Below are 23473 nucleotides of genomic sequence, written 5' to 3'. Positions count from 1 at the left end.
GTGGTGATGGTGGGGGTGTAAGAATTGTTTCTTAGGTGCTACGCGGAGTTACAGGCTACTGCCACTGCTCCATTTTAAGATTTTTTAACTTGGTTTCGTAATTTTCTACTTGTCTTTTCAGCGTCTCAGCCTTTTTTCGTCAGTAGTCATCTCAGCTACTAATCTCTAAGGCCTCTATGTATAGAAGGACAGACAACCCAGTAGCCACTTGTAGTAGGTTCTGTAACATGACTCTTATCCTAAAAAGAGCGTTAGACTGAGAGACATTGAGATAAAATCCATCCCTCTGGTTCTGCTCAGCTAAGTTTACATATGCCCCGATGGAGACATCTTCGCTGCACGAGGCCCCTAGATTTGCTCTGCGGTTAGTGGGGGAAACCAAACATTCCTGGAGCGTGTAGGTGTGCGATACAGGAGGAGATGGACTGCACTCTAGCAGCATGCATCTCTTTCGATTGACTATAAAGGAAGACTTAGCACAGAGACAGAAGTCCGCCATGTGCAACCAAGGCTATTCCAGCAGTAGCAGCATTTTGAATTACTCTGAATCTAGCTGGTAGTATCTCTTTCTTATCATATGATGTTAATTTAAGACTGGGGATATATAAACCTGGGGTAGCCGGTGCTCTTTTCAAAGGAAATTTACCGTGTGCATTTAAGTACAGAATATCAAATGATCCATATTTATTCCTGCAAACAGGTTAACTTTTGCAAAATCTGTCTCTTCTGATGGCATTGATGAAAGTAAATGGTAATAAATAAGATGCTATGATGAACTGTGTATTTCTAACTAGCAACCAGTTCATGGAGTATTTGCAGTAATCAGATTCTTCCAAAGTAAAATAATAACTTCTTAAAATGCAGACTTTCCTGAGTCGAAATAGCACTCTGACATATTTTAAATGGCGTGAAGCCGAAGGATGTGAAAAGCAATAATGGAAATTATCAGCTTGCAAAGGTAAAGATGACAGAGCTCAGCAGTGCCATGTAATCTGCAGTCAGCCACGTGACCTCTCCCATGGAGGGAGGGCATGCTTGCTGCCAGCTTCTCTGTGCTTCAGCTGCAGCAGATCCAAGAAAGAGGGTGGTCTGTGCTATTTGGAAAATACTCAAGGTTTTTAATGCTGTCTGGGCTTTTTTCTTTTCTTCCAGAGCTAGCGCAGGGAGTGTTTTGAAGGTATTGCAAGCATTCTGGATGAGCCACATTCATCAACTCTGTATGCAGGGACATAATTTGAAATAGTTACCGCAGAGTATCTTTGTCTGTAAGAACACCTACGTTTAATATTAGGGGTGCCTCTGAGTGCTCCTTGTCATTTTGCTAGGGGTCAGTTGGCTCGGTGTCATTTGCAATTGAATTGAGATGAGCTGCCAAAAGATACTCCCGGTGCAAAGTGAGATTGTGCAAAAGAGGACAGAGTGAGTATTGTGCTTTCAGTTCACACTTCAGACCGTTTCACAACAGTATCTCCATTTTGGCAAGCCCAGAATCAAGTTGCAGAAGCTTTAGATTTTGCCCTGGAGAAGTGGGCTCCACAAAACCCACCAGACTTTTGGCACTGTCTGCAGACAGGGAACTTGACTGTGATACTACTTGTAGATGCCCAAAAGAGCATCTATTAATATTACTGCATTGGCATTTATTGCCGAATCAGTTTCTATAAATAATATAGAAGATCTGTTTAAGTCTGCTGCATTTTTATTAGAGAACCATCTCCTATGAATTATGGTATTGTAAAGAGAAACACCAGAAAATTCCTCCCACCTTTAATTCATGTTTTAAAACTACTGAGGGGAAAAAAAGCGCAGCGATGGTGCATTGTGCTTGTGGGTGGAGGAAACCTTATTTATGAATGTATGTTCTAACAGCAGGATATACTGACTGGGGAACTGCCTGCACATTTTGAACTAGGAAACGTGGACCTGGAGAAACAGGAGAGGTCACCTAAATGGGAAAAGCTTATTTTGGAAGGAGACCAATTCCAGTAAAATAAAATAAAAAAGGAAAATGGCAAACAGTTGTCAGGGAAGCACTATATGGATTTCAGTTCCCACCGGCAGCTGTTGTAGTAGCATTTGGTCTGCTTCAGTGTTTCCAAAGCTCCAGCTTTCTCTTAGCAACAAAAACATAAACAAGCTTATCATCTAATATTAGATCACAGGGATGTCTCCTAACTTGTGGCCTTAAATTATCTGCGTGAAGCCGAAAGGTTAAAGCAGAAGAGACTGCTAGGTCTGGGGAGGAACAACTAGCAAAGTGGTCTGAAGTGTTGTTTTGCATCCTTTGGTGGCCAGCAAGCCTCACCCTGGCCCACCATAGCGTTTCATCCGTGGTGTTTTACCTGCTGCTTGTTTGCTAGCTAAATTGGTCGGCAAACGCTCCAGTAGCTGGAAAAATAGTGTGAATCATGCTTCGTGTCGTTACAAAGGGGAGGAAAGAAAAGGCAGAAAAGGCAGCAGCACAGGAGCCATCAGTTTGGAGGAATGCAATGCAGTCTGTCTACCTGGCTGGACCGAGGCGAATCGCTGCCTGGTGTTCGAGCCATATGTCTTGGATGTTCAGCCAAGCTGCTGCCGTGCATATTTACATGTACCCAGCTGCACGTTCAGCCTCCCTTCATTCCGCTGCAGCACTGCGGTGTGCTGATGCTGAGAGGCTGGAAACATGCCATCTTCCAGAGTCAATATTTTTGCCAGGCAATTTCGTTTTCTTTTTCATGGGAATTTTGGAGTCACTGATGAACGTTGCTGTTTGGCCATTTTGCTGATCTCCTGCCAGCGTCAAATTGTCTCCCATTGCAAATGCATTTGTCCAGCTGAACTCAAAACAGCACTGGCTCCGCTAAGGGTGAATTACAAGCGCCTGGATGTGCCTACAGTATCTCACGTAGACCCTGTTTTTCCTGATGCAAAACTAACATCCTTTTGGTTTCTGCTTGGCGCAAGCGGGTGGTGGGGACTCGGGGGTCCTGTTGGTTGCAGCCCACTGCTGGATTATCTGCGTTCATCCGGGATGACAGCGGCCTCTAGTGCCACCGAAAGCTCCTTTGCAAAGTTCACCTGCGACCTTGGCTGTGTAGTTTCAGTGCAGGGCTCTGTGGTCACATCTTCTCCTGGGAGTCCTGCGCTGCAGCCCCTCTTGAGAGGCTTCCCCATGTCGCACGGCTCCCTGCGCGCTGGAGGCTGCTTGGAGCTGGGTCCCCTCTGCATGGAGAGGGGTCTGCAGGAGGTCTTGCCAAGCTGGAACGTGGTTTGTGCCACGAGACATCTGGTGCTGAAAGGAGGGTCGGGGAGGTCTGGGTCTCGTAAAAGCCTCTCGTATTATAGGAAAGCTTTGGTTCCCAGGGCAGATGGAAAGCCACCATGCAGCCCACGGCTCGTGGTTAGCTGTCACGTGGGGTGAGACGAGCTTTGCCTGAGAACTTCTGAAAGGCAAGTCTGTGTTCTCAGTTGTGCGACCAGTTTAAAAGGACACTCTTGAATTTGAAATCTGGCCTGGTTTTGTAAGAATTAGGATTTTAATTTGACCTTTGTTTTTTTTTCCCCCAGCCACTTTGTTTATGCAATGGCATTCTGCAATTGTATTTGTTCTTCCTGTTCCTCAGGAAGGTTCCAGCAAGGTGGTAGCACTTGCCATCAGGCAAGCTGTTAGAGGCAGGAAACACGTCTCTCTCTTCCTTATTTTCTAATGTATTCTGACCAGTTTCTCAGATAAATCAAGAATAGGAGTGAGGTGGACTTGTTTTCGTAGCAGCTTTGGGGCTGACGGCTGTGCTCAGCCTGGCGTCTTGCCCTCTAAAGTATCCCCTAGAAATTTTTTCAGATTAATAAAGTTCACTGATGTGCAAGGTAAATGTGTCTAGCAAACATTTCTCTTTTCTGCTTCATTCCCAAGAGGAATTTATTTTTCATTCTTCATTCCTTCATTCTAAGGATCCAGCTGCTAATTATAGTAGCATATATTAATAATATATTAATAACGGAATCCTCCTCCACCAGTACTGTTAGATGAACAATTTTTGGCAAGTCCTTTTACCTCGTGATTCTTGTCCTGTCCAAATTCAGAGCATGACTCCTCTAGGGTGAACGCGGATGCCCGATATGTCTGTTAACCCTTATTATCTGACAAAAAAATAAGAAACCCTGATCTCTGTAAGGGTTAAACTCACAGAATTTGCATTCAAGGGATATTTAAATGTCACTTGAGAGGAACTGGCAGAAGAAGCTGTGAGCATTGTCTCACTACCACGCTGGGGTTTTTCCAGTAGTATTTGACTCTCTAATCCTTATCACTGACTGTCATAAAGCTGAGTGGTCTTAATTCTCCTGGGAAAGGTCGCTGGGAAGCAGGGTGGTGGGGATACTCAAGCAAGGCGCCGCTGCATGGCAAGGGACAGGTTCCTGTCCACACTACACAGCGGACAACAAAAAGTTAAGAGGTCTCTCTCTTGTGAAGAGCTGAACAATCATCTGGCACCTGCTGTTGAAAGCGTTTATCTGCCATGCTTCTGCAGTTAATCTCTTTCAGATAAAGTTGTCCTTTTTTTAAAAGGCTGCTGGTGCAGATGACGTGGGAGGGCAGGAATTCCGCCAGCCATCGGATTGTCCATGTTGGGAAGAAGCAAGATTGCTCCTGCTGTATCAGAAATCAGACTGCATTTTTATTTGGAAAAAGGTCGAGGTGTGGGATGGGGGTCACTGCTGCTGAGCCTTGTTTCCTGTAAAGAAGGCGAGCAGGTGTGCTGCTGCGTGCTCAGCTGCCGACTGACTTTATCCAGTGCTCAGGGGAAGGAGGGGGGGGGGATATTTTGGCATTTGCTTTGGGCGGAGGAGCCCAGGCTGTAGGTTGGCCTGCTAACTCGAAGCAGGAATATATGTGGGATCCTCCAGGAATGGTCAAGGAAACGAAGCAGGGACCACTTGAGCTAACCAATGTAAAAGAACTGCAGCTTGACAGCATGGAGCAAGCAGAAGGTAAAACTGCCTTTCCCCATCCCTGTCTACATGCAAAATTTGTCTGCAATTCCTCTTTACTTACTAATTGTAACCACTGACATGTTTCACGTATTTAATCCTTGTGTCTAACAGCATATTTGTCTGATGGCAAGTTCTGCAGCCAGGGCTCCGCTTCCATCTGGGTACCGTTACCTGGATGTTCGGGGTGTGGGCATTTACTAACTTCACCATGTTCAAATACTTTTCCGTGTCCAAAAATGGCTATTAAACTAAAGAATGTATCCAAAATATTTGTAGAGATACTGTGTGACCATACAGTTGAGAGCTCAGAGCACAAAATCAGCTATTCTGTTAATTTCTTTGCTCCACAGCAAACATCCGTGGATGTTACAGGTGGAGAAGCCAAGGAAGCCAGGTAGCCACGCTGGGATTTCTATAGGAAAAGTTTTTGAGCAAACTTAATTAATCTTCTGTCCCTGAGAATAGTGGACATTTGAAATTGAACCAAAGCCACTGCCTCATGCTAAGAAATTGCAATCTTAGCTCAGTAGGAAATGGAAATCTTTTATACGTTATTAATGTTCGGTGACGTTTTCTGTAATTCAGCTGGGGCTGATTTATGATCTTCTTCATCTCTTCAGTGGCTGCTTCCACGAGGTGGCGGTCGAAGGCTGCTCGGATGTGCTTGCCAAGTGAGCATTTCTCCTACAGTTTATCTAGTTCAATAGCTGAATCTTCTTTATCACCATCAAGTTTTGATTTGTATTTTTTTTTTCAGTTGCAAAAGGCAATTTCCTAAATATTCAGGTTTTTGCTGAGTAATTTTTTTTTCTTCAGGGATTTCCTGCCCTGTTTCACTGTGTAAACTAGCTTTTGGGAAAGCTGTAATAGATCTGCTTGAGGTTGTTTAAAATGTCAAATTGTGTTGGCTCACTTGAAAATGAGAAAGAGAAATAGTGACAGAGGCAGGACACTCGCAGCTTTGCCTTCATTTTGTTCATCAGCTGGCAGGAGATGGAGTTTCGTCCCCTTCTGTTCCATGCAGCAATTTTTTTTTAATGCAAAGATTCAGCCTCTGAGGACTGCAGACAGTAGTGCGCGTTGTTCCATGACGCAATGACAAACTGCGCAGCATAGTATATTGACACCTAATGTCCTATGCTGAACACAAACCAATTTCAGAATATTCCAGCCTGGAAAGCTTTGCACTTGTGATGGCCACAACTAACGCATTCGGTAACTAAGGGGAAGTTCGGCAGGGAAAAGGTGTTGCACTGTTTTGTGTTTGCAGCACTCTTTGCTTTGCTCTTGCAGAAAAATTTGCTGGATTTTTTTTTTTTGTTTTTAAACAAGTACATTTTCCCTTTTTCTGGAAGAACTTTAAAGGTCTAGGTTCACAACCACAGCAAGCCTTCTCCAGATGAGCTAGCCAGTTTAAGGAATGTGATCACTGTGATGTTTGTTGCTGTTTCACTTTTTATCATGAGATGCCGAGTGGTATTAATTAATGCAAAGGGGTAACATTGATCATTTAAAAGCTTCCAATCTATGTGCTATCTTCCCCAGCCCCAAACCTTTGAGTTCTCAGTAGGTACCAAGGCTGTATTTTCCTCTTCTGGCAGAGGAAATACAGAGCACCTGGGGCTGAGAGTGAGCAGGGCTGCGTGCCCACCTGCGTCTGCAATTAGAGCACTGCTCACTTCTTTGCATTGCAGTAGTCCAGCCTGCAGGGGACGTGTATTGAGCTAGCTGCCGTAGGGATACGGCACAAACGGAGTGGTTCCGCTTTCTGAAGGGCATACAAAGAGGTGAACGTGGGCAGATGGGGAAAGCGCACGCAAAATCATCAAGAACTATATGATGGAAAGTATTCTTAGAGCATCAGCTGCCGTACGTGTAACCTCAACCCATTGTAAACATCACATCACAGTGTGAGTTTTGAGGAGGGATAAAGGGTACTTGTTCTTTTGATTAACAAGTGACAAAGATCACAAGTCTCTTAATCTCCCGGATCAGCACCTGAACGTGTTGAGCAAAGCAAAGCTGTTGCAAATAAAGAATTTTATCTTGTGCTTGTTAACCTGTTAATCATAGTGTAAATAGATGATTGAAATTCAGACATTTAAATGTTCACGAGTTGAGAATTCACAGTCCAGATTGAAACACAATGGCAGCTCACAACAGCCAGGGCTAAGTTGAGGGAGAAAAGGAAAGGCCTCAAAATGGTGAAAACTCAGCTGAGTCTTTTTGAGCCAGCTGTGAAACGCTTTAAGAGCATGATCCCGAAATCTTGTTATCCCTCTGTCCTCAGCTCGTTTAATAACTCAGCATTGTCTGGCTGTGTCTCCCCTCATTCCCAGCTCCAACACTTGCAGAGTCTGACACGTTATCCTTCTCTCCTGCCTCTTGAACCGTCTTCTCAAATTATAGTCAGCCAACTTTTCATGGCAGTTTCTCTAATGAGTATTTTCAGTTGCTGTGGGCTGATGCGCAGAACATGTTAGCACAGGGGTAACTACAGTGAGGAACTGAAACCTGTTGCTTGCTAGATAAGACAGCAGGAAAGTTTCTTTTTCTGACTGTTTCCATGTAATTGTCAATGATTGACTTGCTGCTGGGTACATACTCTATTGTCTAACTTAAGGAATTGTATTTTGGGAACTGCTGTCAGCATGGTTGCCTGCAAAACCTGTGCTTGCTTCTCTTCCCTCCCCTGGCTTATAAACAGTTTCTTAGCCAATGGCAAATTTCCAGTTTGTTGGAATGCATCGCTGGGATGCTGTACTTTTCCAGTTGTTTCCAGGGGAACAGTATAGTACTTGAGGCTTTTGCTGGCGTTTTTTTATTGTCTTCCTTTTTTCATTGTGTGTGTGTGTATATATATGTATTTATGCGTGTATATATGTATGTATGAGAGAGAGATATGTACATTAAGGATTTTTGAAATTACTGCACTGTTTGGAATAGTGATACTGTAGTCATAAGAAAAGCTATTCCAAACATTTTTAGAGTCTGAATAGCTGTATGGCTATCCATATGCTGAACGTGCCTTTTTGTGTGCAGGAAGCCAAACCTGTGCCTGGCTCCCCTTACCCGTATTATCTAGAGATGGAAGAACCAAAAGTCTGTCCTGCCTTCCAAGCAAACTGTCACTATAGTTTCTAGTCTAGTGAGTGTAGTTCAGAGTCACTCCTAAACTAAAAAGAGAATTTGGGCTGAGATGAGAGGAGTCAGGGCCAGTGGAGCGGCTCCTGCTCATGGCTTTCCTCTAGGTTCAACAAGGCCACGTGCCGGGTCCTGCACTTGGGTCACAAAAACCCCATGCAACGCTACAGGCTTGGGGACGAGTGGCTGGAAAGCTGCCCTGCAGAAAAGGACCTGGGGGTGTTGATCGACAGCTGACTGAATATGAGCCAGCAGTGTGCCCAGGTGGCCAAGAAGGCCAACGGCATCCTGGCCTGTATCAGAAATGGTGTGGCCAGCAGGAGTAGGGAGGGGATCGTGCCCCTGTACTCGGCTCTGGTGAGGCCGCACCTCGAATGCTGTGTTCAGTTTTGGGCCCCTCACTACAAGAAGGACATTGAGGTGCTGGAGCGTGTCCAGAGAAGGGCGACGGAGCTGGTGAGGGGTCTGGAGCACAAGTCTGATGAGGAGCGGCTGAGGGAGCTGGGGTTGTTCAGTCTGGAGAAGAGGAGGCTGAGGGGAGACCTCATCGCTCTCTACAACTACCTGAAAGGGGGTTTTAGTGAGGTGGGTGTTGGTCTCTTCTCCCAAGTGACAAGCGACAGGACAAGAGGAAACAGCCTCAAGTTGCACCAGGGGAGGTTGAGGCTGGATATTAGGAAAAATTTCTTTACTGAGAGAGTGGTGAGACACTGGAATAAGCTGCCCAGGGAAGTGGTGGAGTCACCATCACTGGAGGTGTTCAAGGAATGTGTGGACGTGGCGTTGTGGGACATGGTTTAATGGGCATGGTGGTGTTGGTTGATGGTTGGACTTGATGATCTTACAGGTCTTTTCCAACCCTAGTGATTCTGTGATAGAAGAGCCCCATCAAGCATTGCCCCAGCTCACAACCAACAGTGCCACATTTGCAGAGACGAGCCACTCTATAGTTACTGTCTACCAACTCGTATGCTTACTGTGTTTGCTACAGGAACGTGGGTTTATTGGAGAAGGACCTGATGGAGATGGGGTGAAACCCATCGTGGCCCACTACAGCTCATGGGGTTGTGCATCTCAGTTGTTGGTGTGCTGACAGCAAGATGAAATGCCTTGAATCCGCTTTGACAAAAGGGCAGCTCTAGCTTTTAATGAATGTTTAGCTTCCAAATTTGTTGCCAAGTTCTGACACACATAGGTGGGTGTCTTTTAGGTGAGTGTCTTTTAGGCAAGTGCTTTTCCAGTGCTGGGTCACTGAAGCATGAAAATGTAAAACTTCAGCAAGTTTTACAGCTTCTTGGTGTTCCCTCTGGGACTGGGTGATGTTGTTCTGCCAAAGGACTCTACGTGGCGGTAAATGGTGTTTGCACTTCAATCTCTAAGTGCATGAAGCAGTTCAGGAAGGAAAGGAAGGAGACCAGCGTTGTAAAAAGATTGTCAGAAGCTTCTACATTTCCTGGAGAAATTCATCATCTGTTCTTGTTATTTGCGCACCAATTAAGAGGGGATTGTAATTTCTTTTTCTGCATCATTTACCCTTTCCTTGGGAGGGGTTTCTCTCCACAGTATATTATTTTTTTTGTCTCTGGCACGGGTTCTTTAACATACAGATTTGTTCTTGTATTCTTGGTTTACTAGCTTGTATATCCAGGCTTACTAGTGCCCTGTTTTGAATCTCTCTTTCTGTTAGTGTTTTATTGCAGCTCCTTTTGCCTTGAGATGGTGAAAAGTAGCTGGGATCCGTCTTTGTGTTGCACTGTCCTGATTAAAAATGTTAACAGAGAAAATAGGTGTTTTCTTGAAAAGAGGAAGAATTCAGTGGGAGCCGGATTCATCATTCAGTTCCCAGCTTCTTTCTAGCTTAATGCAGGAATCAAAAGCTTGTAGCTGTCTTGTGGCAGCAGGATGCACTTGTCTCTGGGAACTATAAACTTCTGCAGTGTTTTGGCTGACTCTCACGTATGCATCTCTGACAATTTATATTCTGCTGCTTGTACTTGCAACCAAAACTCTGGGAAAAATCTGTTCTGCTTTATGCATGCTTTGAACTTGGCATGATGGCTGCTCTTATTTCATATACTTCTCAGAGAAAGCTTACTGCAAGAAAATACAGCGCATAGAACCCTTTCTTTGAAGATCTGCTTGGATCATGTGATGTTTGCTTGCATTAATAGGATCACATAGATACTGCACTTCAGCAAGCAATGGGTTTCTTGAAAACATAATTAAAAACTCTGTGGATTGTTTACAGACTGCCTCGTCCCCCATTTGCTGTCTGTCCCCTGCAGTTTGCTGTGATCTGCAATTTTTCTGCTTTGGAGAGCAGTGTATTGCTCTCCCTCTGTCGTCCAGCCCAGCCTTGCTTTGTGACTGCATCAGACTTGCCATCTCCTTTCAGTGAATTTGTTCTCTCTTTCTTTCTTCCATCCTATTTAGCACACTCAGGTCTCTTTAAAATTCAGCTTGTAAGCAAAGTAAAGCATCACCTCAAATTGCAAAATCTGTCTTTACCCTCCTTCCCGCCCCTAAAGAAAAAAACAGAACACAGAAAACCCCACCAAGCAGAGCAAAAATGTGGTTGAGCTGCCATCAGGTACAGTGTCTGCTCTTTGCATTTGAAATATTTACAGCACGGCCACCTTCTTTCATCACCAGGAAAAGGCTGTAGCTGCTTACTTGGAGAAACCAGCTATGTCACTGTGCAGTGGCTCTGCCGACTTGTTTCAGAAAATTCACTTATCTCATGCTTGTAAAATGGCTTTGGGTGAGCTCCAAGAAGTGGGGGAACTGTGTAAATGGAAAGAAACTAAAAGTGAGCAATCGATAAAGACTGCAGCCCAAACTGAGCCACTCTGACTTGCAAAATGTGCTCGTCTGAAGATTAAATCCCTGTTACAGGTTGGACACCCAAAATTGCTAATGATGTTTTAACATATTCCTATTTTTATATAAATTCTTGGAGAGGAGAGGAAAAAAGTCTGGGAGGATAACGGGGTAAGACACAAAATGGTTTTCCTCTTGCTGTATCTGTACGCAAAAGTTGTAGTAAATGCTGAAACGAGGGAAATCCCGCAGCCTTGCTGTGCTCCTGCAAACCTGCCTCTTCTGAGCCTGCCGCGAAGCCCTCCTCATGGCTCAGCAGCAGCGTGCCCAGCTTCGTGTTCGGTAGCTGACACTGACCTCTTCTCCACGGATTGGCCTAACCTTTTTTGAAACTATTTTGAAAATCTGTTTTGTCCTCTCCCACACCCTGTGGCATGGAGTTCAGTATTGTTTTCTGTTGTGTGCAGAAGTACTTCAGCTGCTGTAAGCGTGATCTCGTGTTGCTCACATGTACCAGGAGTGTTCCTGAACAAGCACAATGTGGCCCACTGCATACGTGCTGTCATGTGAGCTGAGTTCCTCCTCGGGCAAAGGCAGGTCTCATCTTTCCTCCTCTTAGTCCCCACCGTGTCCTTGTTGTAGAGTATGAGACGTAAATTCCACTGATTCAAAGCTGTTGCAGTAAACCATCCACCTTACTTAGCTACAAATTTACTTGGTTTGTATGTTTTGGGGACTCTTATTTTTTTTTTACTACTGCTCTGAACTTAATTTGCAGTATATTTTGCAAATGCATTCCTCCTGTAGGTGGCTTATTACTTCTGGATGCTGTGCAAATAGCAGCTATTCTACTTGTGTCAAAAGCTGCAGTAAATGCTTGTTTTTTCCTTAATGCGCCATTACCTGGGTAGCACGTATGCACTGCATAAAGGAGAGCAGAAGAGAACTACTTGTCTGCAAAATTAGGAGTTGCACCGCTTTCACTCATCAAACAACAGCTTTTTTGTTCATGAAACAGCAAATTCTTGGGAGGCAATCATCCCTCTGAATTTTAGGCGCTTCCCGTGTTGGCGTATCCATCACAGCTAGTGTGTCTGTCTGGATAATCAATGGGAAGCAATGAGCTCCTCCGCAATGCCTTCACATGATCTGTGCTGGAGGCTCTTTCTGAAGGTGATAAATTGCCCCCTGGAAGTGCAGTTCGGTGAGCCTGGCCAGCTCGGATGTAGACGTCTCCATTGTAGCCAGCTCCCAGAGCATGATTCATCTCCTCCAGAAGTCTGCAGTGCAGGCATCTCCAGCACGGGCGATCGATCCTTCGCACTCTCCTTGTAGTCTTTGGAGATCAGGGCATGATTTATCGGTCAAATACTTACAGCAGTTTTAGGTGAGAAGACTCTCACATGTGCCCCACCAGCACTTGAAGTGCGAGGTGCCTCGCTCCGATGGGTGCGCCTCCAAATAGCCCGAGGAACCCCCCGTTAGTGATGGGTCTCTGCTGAGCGCTGGAGGTCAGTCTGTGTTTGGCTCCACACCTAAATCAGCGCTGAACACAAGATGGTGACGGTGGATAAAAGCCATCGTGGTAGATATTTTGGAATGGTCCAGATTTTGTGATTCTTTGAGCTTTTGTCATAGTGCAGCAAAGTTAGTAATCTTTCTAATAAATGCCTTAACTTACTGGATCAGATGCAAAATCTGTTCAGCCCATTACTTTTTCCGTGAGAGTGGTCTGTAGTGAGAACCTGGAAAAGAGTCCAAGGACAATGTAAGCGTATTCCTTGATAGATCTTAATCCCTCACTTGGCTAATTATTCTTTGAACGTACCTAGATTTTTTTATAACCTTGTTAACCTGTGGCAGTGACAGACCTACAAAAGAACATTGCATTTCAGGCACCCTCATCCTTGTACAGTGAGACAGTGTTAATAATCATTCCCTATTAACGAGGCTGAAGAGTCCAATCTAATTAATCTTTCCTAAGATGGAAGCCACTCCACCAACATGGAAATCAGACTTACTGCTGTGCGATCCCTGACTCTGCGGGAGCACTGCCCAATTCCTCTCCAGTTCCTCCACAGTGAATGCCAGTGCAGAGAGTTCAGTTTATATATTTTCATGTGAAATAATTCTTTTGAAATCTCCCCAGTTTAATGAAATCTAGTGGTGACCAGCTCTGTATTTTAACTGTGTGTTTTTCAGTATTAAGGACTCTGTTTATTCCAGTGTGTGAAGGTCATTTCTTTAATTTCACAGCTTTTTTCCAAGGCATTTTGTCTTTATAAGATGTCTGCAGTTCAGCTGGTTTCTAGCATCATGGGTTTCATATTGATGAAGACAGCAGATTGCAGGAATATGATCATGAATACAATGACAGGAAGGAGGGTCTGAGGAATGTGCCAGCACAGGATTTCTGTTCTTCAGATCTTTATCTGAGTGAGAGGTGGTTTGGGGTTTGGGTTTTTTTTCCTAATGATGCAATAAGACATGGAATGGGGCAAATAATACAATAAATAGTTGCACCTTTTTTTAATAGAACATGTCAGACACTAAAGAGTTTATTTAGAGACTCTACAGAGAACGTAATGCGAGCATTTGTGTATCATATGGTCAAAGAACAGTTGTCCCAAAGCAGAAGATGACAGTAGTCTTGGTAGATGGAGCTAAAATTATTTTTGTCTGTATGAAAGAGAATAATATCTCAGCTCCGGAGCTTGCAGAGACAGGAAGGCAGAGCATCTGGTTTTATTTTAACCTCTTCTGCCCTTTTTTTTCAGGTCATATCTGACTCCAGTGCGGGATGAGGAAGCAGAATCACTGAGGAAGGCACGATCCAGGCAGGCCCGGCAGACTCGTAGGTCTACGCAGGTAAAGAGTGGAAATACTCATGCTGGTGTGTAGGATGAAGAGAGCTGATGAATAGGCAGGCAAGATTTTCTTTTGCTCTTATATTACTACTTAGGACGAGGGGCTTGTCTGCCCTCACACTGTGTTGGAGAGGTTCTGGGAAAAGTTCCTGCAAACAGTTATTACAAAATACTCCCCCAAGTATACATGAGTTAGATTTCAAAGTTTTCATTTCTGCAGTATACCTGCCCTTTAGTTTGTGGCTTGATCATGTGTGTTTGGGCTGCTTTGAGTCAGTGATTATGTCGGTATGCTGAGAAATGTGTTAAAGGCAACAGAATTCTTTTCTTTCTGTTAGCATAGAGACGAAACATTAGCCTCGCCAGGTATAAGCATGCTGTGCGTTTTTAACTGACCTGGAAGACTTGAAATCTAATTGCATAAATTTAAAAATTCTCTCTTTTAATTTCTTTCCAGGGTGTGACACTGACAGACCTTCAGGAGGCAGAGCGAACCTTCAGCCGGTCTCGGGCAGAGCGGCAAGCTCAGGAACAGCAAAGCGAGAAAGCTGAGAGCACTGAGCCTGCTGTGGACAGCAGCGAGAGGCCGGAGACCCGGTCACGGTGGAGCAGAAATACAGATGAGGAGGTGATCCTCCTGGCCTCGCTTCCCATTGTTTCAGAGTTAATGAAACCATTTAGGATAGCTGAGATCAGGAGAAATTCTTCTGGGGATGTCTGTTTATTTTAGGGGGGGCAGACTTGCTGGAAAGAAGTAATACTGAGGAGTAGTACCTCACCTCAGCAATCTGCACAAGGGATGTGGATTATGTAGGTGTTAGAGGTTAGCTGTTCCTTTGTTCTCTGCTGGGAATTTCACTTTTCTGTGTCTTGCCAGAAAACAAAACTGTGTAAATCACAGAAAGTGGAATGAGAAAGCTAATGATAGAAATGTGGCCTGGATCCATCCTTGCTGTGCAGACTGGACTGAGGCTTTGTGTTCATATTTTTCCAGATTTTCTGTGTTGTAATAGAAAGCTAGAGAGACCAGTTTTGTCCCCCTGCCATCCCTTCTGGTATTTGACTCTAAATCATTCGTTTCTGTGAGATAACTTGTTTGCCCTGCCATTGGCTGTAGGAACAAAGAGATTGATCCCAGACTTCCCAGCAGTGGGAAGGTGCTCTCACATTGCAGCAGTACAGTGCTTTTAATATTCATCCCAGTCTGATGGATTGAACCTGATCTGGTGGATGGAGGTGATCACTTCCAGCAGCAGCAAAGAAAACATTACACTCTAAAAGATTACCCAGTTCCCTGAAATCCCAAATTTGCTAGTTCCTCTTCATTCTCCTAACTTTTTGTCATGATTCCTTGTTTGTAGACTGTCTATCGGCGATTAAGGTGCCCAGTACAACCAGACAAACCTACGACACCTGTATCTCCTTCAACGTCAGCACCTCTCCTTTATACAAGTTCATACCTGACTCGAACAAATAAGTATCTAGGTCTTGACTCTGTGAATCCAGCAGATTTCAGAGGTGCAGCCACAGAAATGGAGAAAAATGGTATGTACCCAGGAGAATGAAGAACAGTCAAAACTCAGGGATTTTCATGAGTTTTAGAACTTTCAGTGTGTACAGACAGAGAGAATAAGTTTACTTGTTGTTCTGAGGGGAGCGGTATGGGGAGCTGCCACCTCACCAAACAAATGTTATTTGTTTGAATGGAAATCCTAATGTAGGATACTTCCTATTGCTTGTAACAGGGAGGGATAAAAGGATGTTTTCCATTTTTGGATGAGTAAATAAGATAGTAATCCATGGAGCGTTTAGAACTTAGAGCTGGGGGAGCGATTCTAAAGTTTGTCCTCAGAAAAGGAGTAAGTCAGGATGATTTGGGAGAGCTGACAGCCAGGGTAATCTCTCTGGGCTCTGATAAAGGAAGGAGTGTGAGTAACCAGATGTAGTAGGGCACTACTTTAATAACTCCTTTGTAATATAACACAAGCCAAGATGACCTTGATCAGCTTGAAAAGAACCCCAGTACCTTAGCAAAAACACAGATGTAAATCACTGAAACCAAAGCAGTCTTTCTTTGCTTGGTCAGAGTGTGAAGATCAGGATTTAGACGACAGATCTCCGAACAAACAGTCAATCCGAGAGAGGCGGCGGCCAAAGGAGAGGCGAAGAGGCACTGGCATCATTTTCTCAACAAAAGATGTAAGTTTGAGTTCCTTAGAGAAGAGAAACTCATTCTGTAATATTCAGGGTGAACTTCCTTCCAATTCCAAGCTTCACATTTTTTTTCCAAGTCAGTTGATTTCCTATTCCTCCTTCCCTCTCCAACTCTATTTCAGACTGGCACTTCCAAAGGAATTGCATCCTGTTTGGCCCATGTAAACCCCAAGCAGCAGGCTCTGGGAAGCCTGTTCTTGAGCCATAAATCAGTGCAATCCTTGCAGAATTGTGAAAGAGCCCACATGGGAGAAGAGAGATTAGAAGTCTAGTTTCTTTGGAAGAAGGAGGTTACGAGCCACTGGAAGTATTTTCAAATTACTCTGAACCCAAATTTGGCTATGCTTTAGGCCCCCTAAAAGGAAGACAATGAGGAATAAAACCTGTGTCTGGATCCCCTGCCTAGCACCAGAGAACACACACAGCGTAAATGCAGAAGAGCTGTCTGTGTCATGGTCATTTCATTTCGTCCTGGTTTCAAAAGCATTTCTTCAGTCTGAGGGAAGAAATCCAGTCCTCCAAACCTTGGTTAGAGACTCGGGTAGGAAAATAGACACCTTTTTCAGGAGAGAATAAGTCTTATGAAATCATTGTTAAGAAGTCTGCAGCAATTCTAGTCCAGCTATGGCATATAGCCTTCCTCGTACACCTCGGGGTAGAGGCTTCCTGCACAATACAACGAAAAAAAAAAACCAGTGGTCTTCCCTGTGGCAACAGTAGATATGTTGAATATTTGGAGTTAGAGACAAGTGGAATGGCCCTGCTGGAAACCTCAGATTTTCTATTGAAAGACTTGCAGCAAACACCCCCTTTTTATTATTTTCAAACAATTCTTACATTTTTTCACTTGCATGCCAAATGTGATAATTTTTTTTTTTTTTTAGTTAAATGCTTTACAGCTTGCCCAGTTGTCTACTGGATCATTGTAGCAATATTACTAGCTTCAGAGCAGAAGGCAAATCACTTCTTAGAGTTTTAGTTCATTTCCTCGTTGTCTCTATAAGAAACTGCAGCTACAACTTCTGAAATACCTTGAGTTCAGTATGGAGTCGGATGTGATGCCATGGTAGTTTACCATTGCTCCATGAAATCCTGGAGCTGTTACAAAGAGGCACTGGGTTACAGAGAGGCTGCATAAGCGCAAGCTATCTGGGATGGCTAGTCTTTCCTCCTGGAGTCTATCTGAACTGGAGGATATTCTTTGAAAGTCAATATTATGTCAACATTTCAGATACACAGTCTTCCCCAGTGTCACAGCGTTTGTTCCCTAAGTATTTTAAGGATTCCCTAAGTTCCCTAAGTATTTTAAGTGTTCCTCCTGCTGACTCTTCAGGAGCATGCAAATTGCAGTAGCCGTCTCAAGAGAGTGATTCTGTCCTCAGTACCAAGATCTTCTAAATGGCCATTAGGTTACCAAATCTTATCCGATAATCAGCCAAAAGCATCTAGACAGGCATTTCTTTGGAAAGACATGGTCTTAGCTTTAACGTCAAATCATAAGCAATACATTATCTTCCCGTGATAAAATTTTGTTGTCTCCAAGGCTGCCTAATTATATTGTTTGCTTTTCTTCCTAGGATGATGATGAAGTTGATGGAAATGAGGAAGTGAAGGAAACTCGGGTAAGTGAAAACATATGTCTAAATAGTTGGTGTTTCACTCTTGAGTGTTGGTGGCGAGAAGTCTTCTATGGCTTTACTTTTGTTTATACCAGAGGTTGAGGCTCTGTTCAGGAGCTGAGTACGAACTGGGAGGTAGTTCTGAGTAGCAAATTACTTACTGATTTCTCATCTGAAAGATAAAGAATATCTACAGACTGGCCTAATTTCAAAAGTTGGCTCTTCGAGAGCTGCATAGGCAGTTCTCAAGCCGGGAGGGACTGGAGCAGAAGCAGGGGTGAGCGCCTTACTGAGAGCGCTGTCAGAAGCTGTGATGGCTGGGGAGCGTGGCTGTCGGGTGTCCTGAGGAAGGCGCATGACCTTGTATCTCAGAATTGCCCTGACGCTGTTATTTTGGACAGTATGTTTTGTATTTCTAAAATCTGCGCTCTTGTCTCCTCATGGATTTGTTTTCTTGTGGGAAATTGTCTTGGCAAGCAACACATCAGAGATTGTCCATTGTTCCCGAGTTCTTGCAATAGTCTCGCTATCCTTCGAGGCCCTTTCTTTCCTTTTGTAATAACTGAGTCCTTCCAAATTGCCTTGGTTTCTTTTGGTTTTGTCTGTCTTTGTCTACAACACATTCGAGCCTGTCAACATGACTTACTCTGACAATGTTAAAGCTAATACATTTCCAGACTATTAAAGCATGATGTGCAACACCTGGGAAAAATAGCAAATTTAAGGTTGCGTAGGGGTCAGCCTGCTTGTGTGACGTTCAGTCTTTGCCAGAAAGTGTTGAACTTACGGTAGCCCTTCCACATCCTTTGCAATTCAGTAGTGATTGAAGCATCATTTTATTGAAATTAACCGGTTCTTTGCTGAAAATTTGAATCTGAATATACTTCAGAGTATATTTTTGCTTTTCTTTTTGCAATACTCAGTCAAAATGGGGTCAAGTCATGGTGAGCCTTGTGGGGGCTGGAGACTTAGACGGTGCTGGGATGGCTCTCAGCATGTCCTTATCTTTCAGTGCCAGCCTTTGCTTTCCCAATGCTTATTCTGCAATGTGAAAAGCAGCATATTCCTTTCCGCAGAAGCACCACCTGCTTCAAGTAGCCCAGCTCTTCCCACGGGAGTTTCTGTACATGGCGGTACACAGCTTCGTTAAGTCTTCCACTTAACCCTGCATGAAAGATTCAGCCATTTATCGTCCTTAAAATTGTTTTGACATTTCTGCCGTCTCACAGTAAGACTGAAGGAGGAGTATTTTGTAATGTGTAAAAAGTAATAATAATAGGGACACGTTGTTTCCAGCGGTCATGTTTTGGACTTGCTGGGAATGTCTTGTTCATCTGGGAAGTTGTCCCAGATTAGCTAAATTAAGACAAAAGAGTATCTGATGCTGCAGGTTTGGGGACTTCCTAGAGTCTAGTCCTAAAATTGCTGAAAACTCTGTTGAGCGCAGTACTCAACTGCTCTTGTAAATGGGTAAACTACTTCATAAGAACCCACCATATGTTCCTGCCCAAAAATTCAGGGCCACTGAATCTCTTACAATTAATGATGCTGGGTTTCCCCAAACTAATAGCAAGGAATCCTTTTGTCTGATACTTCCCACAAATTTCTTGTGAGTTCCCATCTAATAGCGGAGCAACTTCCCTTCAGTTCCCTTGGCCCCTTTGCACACGTGCTTTGTGGCACAAGTCCCATTTTCTTACACACCTCACGTACGTTAGACTGGTTTAGACTCTCCTTCCAGTCTGCTGGTGCTGTTTTTCCCATTCTCCCAGTCCTCTTGTTTTTATCCCGTTTCCAGTTCATTTTCTTTACTGCATGCCTCCAGCATCATGTCGCTTGGTCAGTCTTCCTTGGTTTATTTTACATCCAAATCAGAGAGACTTCTGTCCTGCTAACTGGCCATCAGTTTGGCAAGAGCCACGGAGCAGCTTCTTGCTTTTGGTTCTAGTACCAAGCAGGTAGTACAATTAATAATCATCAATAATAATAATAATAATAATAATTTTCGAATAGCAGGTGCCACCATCAGAGTTGTGAATTTGAACACACTGAAGTGTCCCATTTTAGTTGCAGACCCCAAAGACTCTCCCAATTTTATATGAGCAGTTATTTTTTTCCCCTCCAGTGTTTCTATCTTGGCTGATAATTAGGAAGATTTTCACGGGAGCCAAAAAAGGCCCTACTCTAATTCCCTCCACCAAACAATGCAGCGCTGGAGATTAGCAAAGGAAAGGTAGACGCAATTTTTGAAAAAGGAGCAAATACATGTTGTTCTAATTCTCAGAAGTGGATGTATTATTTTGGCTGAAACTTATGAGCACCAGCGTGGGAAAGCAGCCCAGACGCTTTGGCTGAGTTTTAGGCAACTGCGAGCAGTCTCGTAATAGGATGTGTCAGGCAACCTTCATATGTTTTGCTACCAACCAACCCCGCCTTTCTCCTTGTGATGCAGACTCCTTGGATGCGTTGTGGAAAGTTGGAAGAGCAGACAAAGTTTTATTGTGGAATAAATGTTCAAGGGCACAAGGACTTCAGCTGGAAAAAGCCTCTGGGGAAGCAGCTTTAGGAGAGTTTTTTGCGTGGTTCCACTGGGATGGATGTGTAGAGGATAGAGCCTTTGTTCGGTCTGGGGAAACCCGAGCTCAAACCAGAGGTGGGGGGAAAACGTTTGGCCACAGTCTAGTCTCTGTTTCTCAGAAATGAAAAAATTATGAGAGTCCGAAAGATCCCGTTAGCAGTGCCAGTCTGAGCCGTGTGGGTAGGCTGGCATTAGGAAACCTTTCCTGCTCCCTGCAAGGCAGTGACTGTGCAATATCGGCGTCCATTCATTTGTGGTGGAGCCAGTGAGTACAAATACAATACAATCAGTGCAGCCATAAATCAGTGGCTCTAGTTTGGGAAGCAGCATTTGAAGGCTAATGGTGAAGACTGAAGAGAACGGTTTGATGTTACATTTTGGAGAGGGTTTTCCATATCCCTGACTCTTCTGGCTTTGACTTACACCTGACTTCTGCCATCACTATTACACAGCAGAAGAAATTGGGAACCAATTTGGAAGAAAAGTGTATTTTAAATGACATACCATGCATAACAGAATAGAAGAATATTTGTAATCATTTAAAGAGTTTTATCTCCTTGCCTTCCTCTTTAGTGGCATTACAAATGTGCCTCACCCGTGTGTTAGACAGTTCATCAAGAGAAAGCTTTAAACTTCTTCTAGGACAGTCTGTACAGCACAGTATAAAACCCAGACACATTAATGGAATTAACTTTTATGCAGGAGTAACACTGAAACGTAGGATTATGGATTACCATCACAGTAAGTGTATTAAATAGCTCCGTTCTTGTCTCCCCATGCTTTGATTTATGAAACACAAGTATTTTAAATTCTGCAAAACACTATTCAAGCCCACTCTGTTTTGTAAATATTATGTGTTCTGCCTAATTGTACTATTAACATGAAATCACCAGATGCAACTGGATACTAATAAAAACTAAATCTCTATCTTAGAAGGACTGAATTTCTAAGCTTGGTTCCATGAATTCTAAGGGAAGACCAATGAACTGGAAAATTCCTTATGCAAACGAAATGTCTTAATGTTATAGCTGTTTCGGAGTTATAACTTGAACGTACCAAAACCAGGACTCCCTATTTCTCACCTATATTTTTGCTTGCAGTGGCATTTTATCTTCCACAGAGACTTCCAGTTTAGCTTTTGTAATCATGCTATTTACCTTTTTTAAAAGATGGATTAGATAAACAACTAAAAGATCAGAAATAGCTTTAGTTAGTGTTTTGTGACTTGCCTATCGTAGCCAGACTGCGTGTATTGGGAGCCCTAGGAGTCCTAGCAACTACCCCGGATCCCACTATTCTATTGCCCTCTTTCCCCGGCGCAGCGCGGTGAAGCGTGGTGCTGTGCAGGCTGTAGATGTGCCTGTGGACTGTCTTTTTAAGCTAAGGAAGGCTCCAAGTCCTCCACTTTCTGGACTCGCATTGCCTAATATGGTAAGGTATGTCTTCATGGGCTGCGCTGTTTTGCTGAGATACAAGGGAAAGTTGACTAGTAATAGGGAACAAAATAGGTGAACTTCTTGCTAGCTGATAAGAAAGTAAAATCTTTTGATCTAGACAGTGCTATATGGTACTGTTCATCCTATGTCTTATTGCCACTACTCCAGGGGCCCTTTTGGGGCCTAAGGATGCAAGTATTTTTCCCTGATTTTACCCTTGAATATCTACTTCTAGCATAGATGCAGTGTGACGTGGGAGGGAAGCCATCTGGCCCATGTCCAAGGTAACGTAGATGGTACTGTGCGTCACTTGCATGACTATAGTTAAATTATAGAGCATTTAATTATGTGTAAAGTAAGGCTGTGAGAGATTGGCTCTGTTTAGTCCTGTTTATAAACAAAATGTTATAATGGGTTGCGTATGCTGTGAGGAGAGGAGATCTTTAATATGTGTACGACAAGCAATATAAACTTGAGTCTAAAAAAGCAGAAAATTGCTGCAAGAGCATGCACTAGCATTTAGCCATAGAGCTTTAAATATGGTGAAGAACAGTTTTATTGTGTTTAGAGTGCCCTGGGTTCTTTGGGAGGTGCGGGGGAAGACGCTATAGAAATTTAAATTCATTCTGCAAGTATTTCTACAAAAAATTTTCATGTCTGCACAGATGATTTGCCTCATGAGTTCTCCAGCCTAATGCTTGTGTTGGTTTTTCTTAACCTTAGTGTTTGGAGGAGGACATCAGACTTGCTGCCTACTATCCCTGTTGATACAGCATTTAAATCATCAGCGTGGCTGCTCAGTTCCTATTTACAGCTCTGGGAAAACATATTGTTTGTGCTTAAAGCCAAGCACTCCAAGTCTGTTATGTAGACTACAGGGTTACAGCTAAATGTGTTCAGGTTAATTCCTCTAATTCACCGAGTTGCTGAATTAGGAAGGTGTAATGTGAAGCAGTGTCTGTGATGGAGATGGAGATGAGTAACACAAAACCAGCTAAAATCTGATCTGCGAGTCCCAGGAAGATGAAGCAAAATAGCGAGTCCTCCAGGAATGATTTACAAGGTCATAGGCTCATAACTATTTAAGGTAACTTTATGCTTTAACTTCTTGTTTAGTAAATTACTCTTGGAATTTCAGTGTAGTCCAAGGTGACTAATCTTTCTCAGTTGTCAGCAAGTAATTTCTCCTGAAGCAATGGAGCTGAGGCTAGCAATGCATCGGATACCCACTGGATACCTTGGCTTTTCTGGCACTGCTGGGAGGCCTGTGCAGTCAGTTCAAATTATCCCGTTTCACCCCAGGGCCCTGTCCCTTTGCCTACCTGGCAGCTGTCACACTGGTGTCCCAGGATCCTTTTGCTTTCTTCCCAGAAGGAACTGGGAGCAGTGTGATGGATAGGGTGGCAGCAGGATCAGTGCCACGCGTATGCATCTCTCCACCTCCAGTGCAGTGTGGATGCAGCGCGGCCACTCCAGGAGGCAGGACCAGTCACGTTCAGTGTGGCTGCTAGCCTAGACCCGTTGGCCTGAGGCATTGCTCCCTGGAACATATCCCAAAGACAGGATAAATCTAACTATTGTTTTATGTCTAATTGTGTTTGTAATTTTTGACTTTTTAAAGGTTAACAGCATATGTTTGTGCTTATACATGTAACAGAGCATCATGTTAATTTTTGTTTGAAACTGCCAAACTCTATCTCATCATGACATGCTCAAAACTTCGGAAAGGAAAAATACCTCTAACTGCTTAACTACTTAGAGCAGGTTCTCTGCCCCTCTGGGAGCTGATGATCGTACTTTGTTGTCATTCATCCAGCA

General features: G+C 43.7%; 1 protein-coding gene across 4 annotated transcripts in view; it reads left to right on the top strand.

Moving 5' to 3' along the window:
• PPP1R12B (protein phosphatase 1 regulatory subunit 12B) overlaps positions 1–23473 on the top strand; it is a 127427-nt gene that overhangs the window by 64279 nt on the left and 39675 nt on the right. For all 4 annotated transcript variants that reach the window (XM_059830981.1, XM_059830979.1, XM_059830980.1 and 1 more), the window contains 5 exons: positions 13719–13809; positions 14266–14436; positions 15170–15353; positions 15895–16007; positions 17600–17644. In XM_059830981.1, the coding sequence (XP_059686964.1) occupies positions 13719–13809; positions 14266–14436; positions 15170–15353; positions 15895–16007; positions 17600–17644 (604 nt within the window). The remainder of the gene's footprint in view (positions 1–13718; positions 13810–14265; positions 14437–15169; positions 15354–15894; positions 16008–17599; positions 17645–23473) is intronic.

Source organism: Gavia stellata, chromosome 30 (genome assembly GCF_030936135.1).
Source record: "Gavia stellata isolate bGavSte3 chromosome 30, bGavSte3.hap2, whole genome shotgun sequence".
NCBI lineage: Eukaryota > Metazoa > Chordata > Aves > Gaviiformes > Gaviidae > Gavia > Gavia stellata.
Note: the sequence above shows the minus strand (reverse complement) of the source record. Positions and strands in the feature narration are given on the sequence as shown.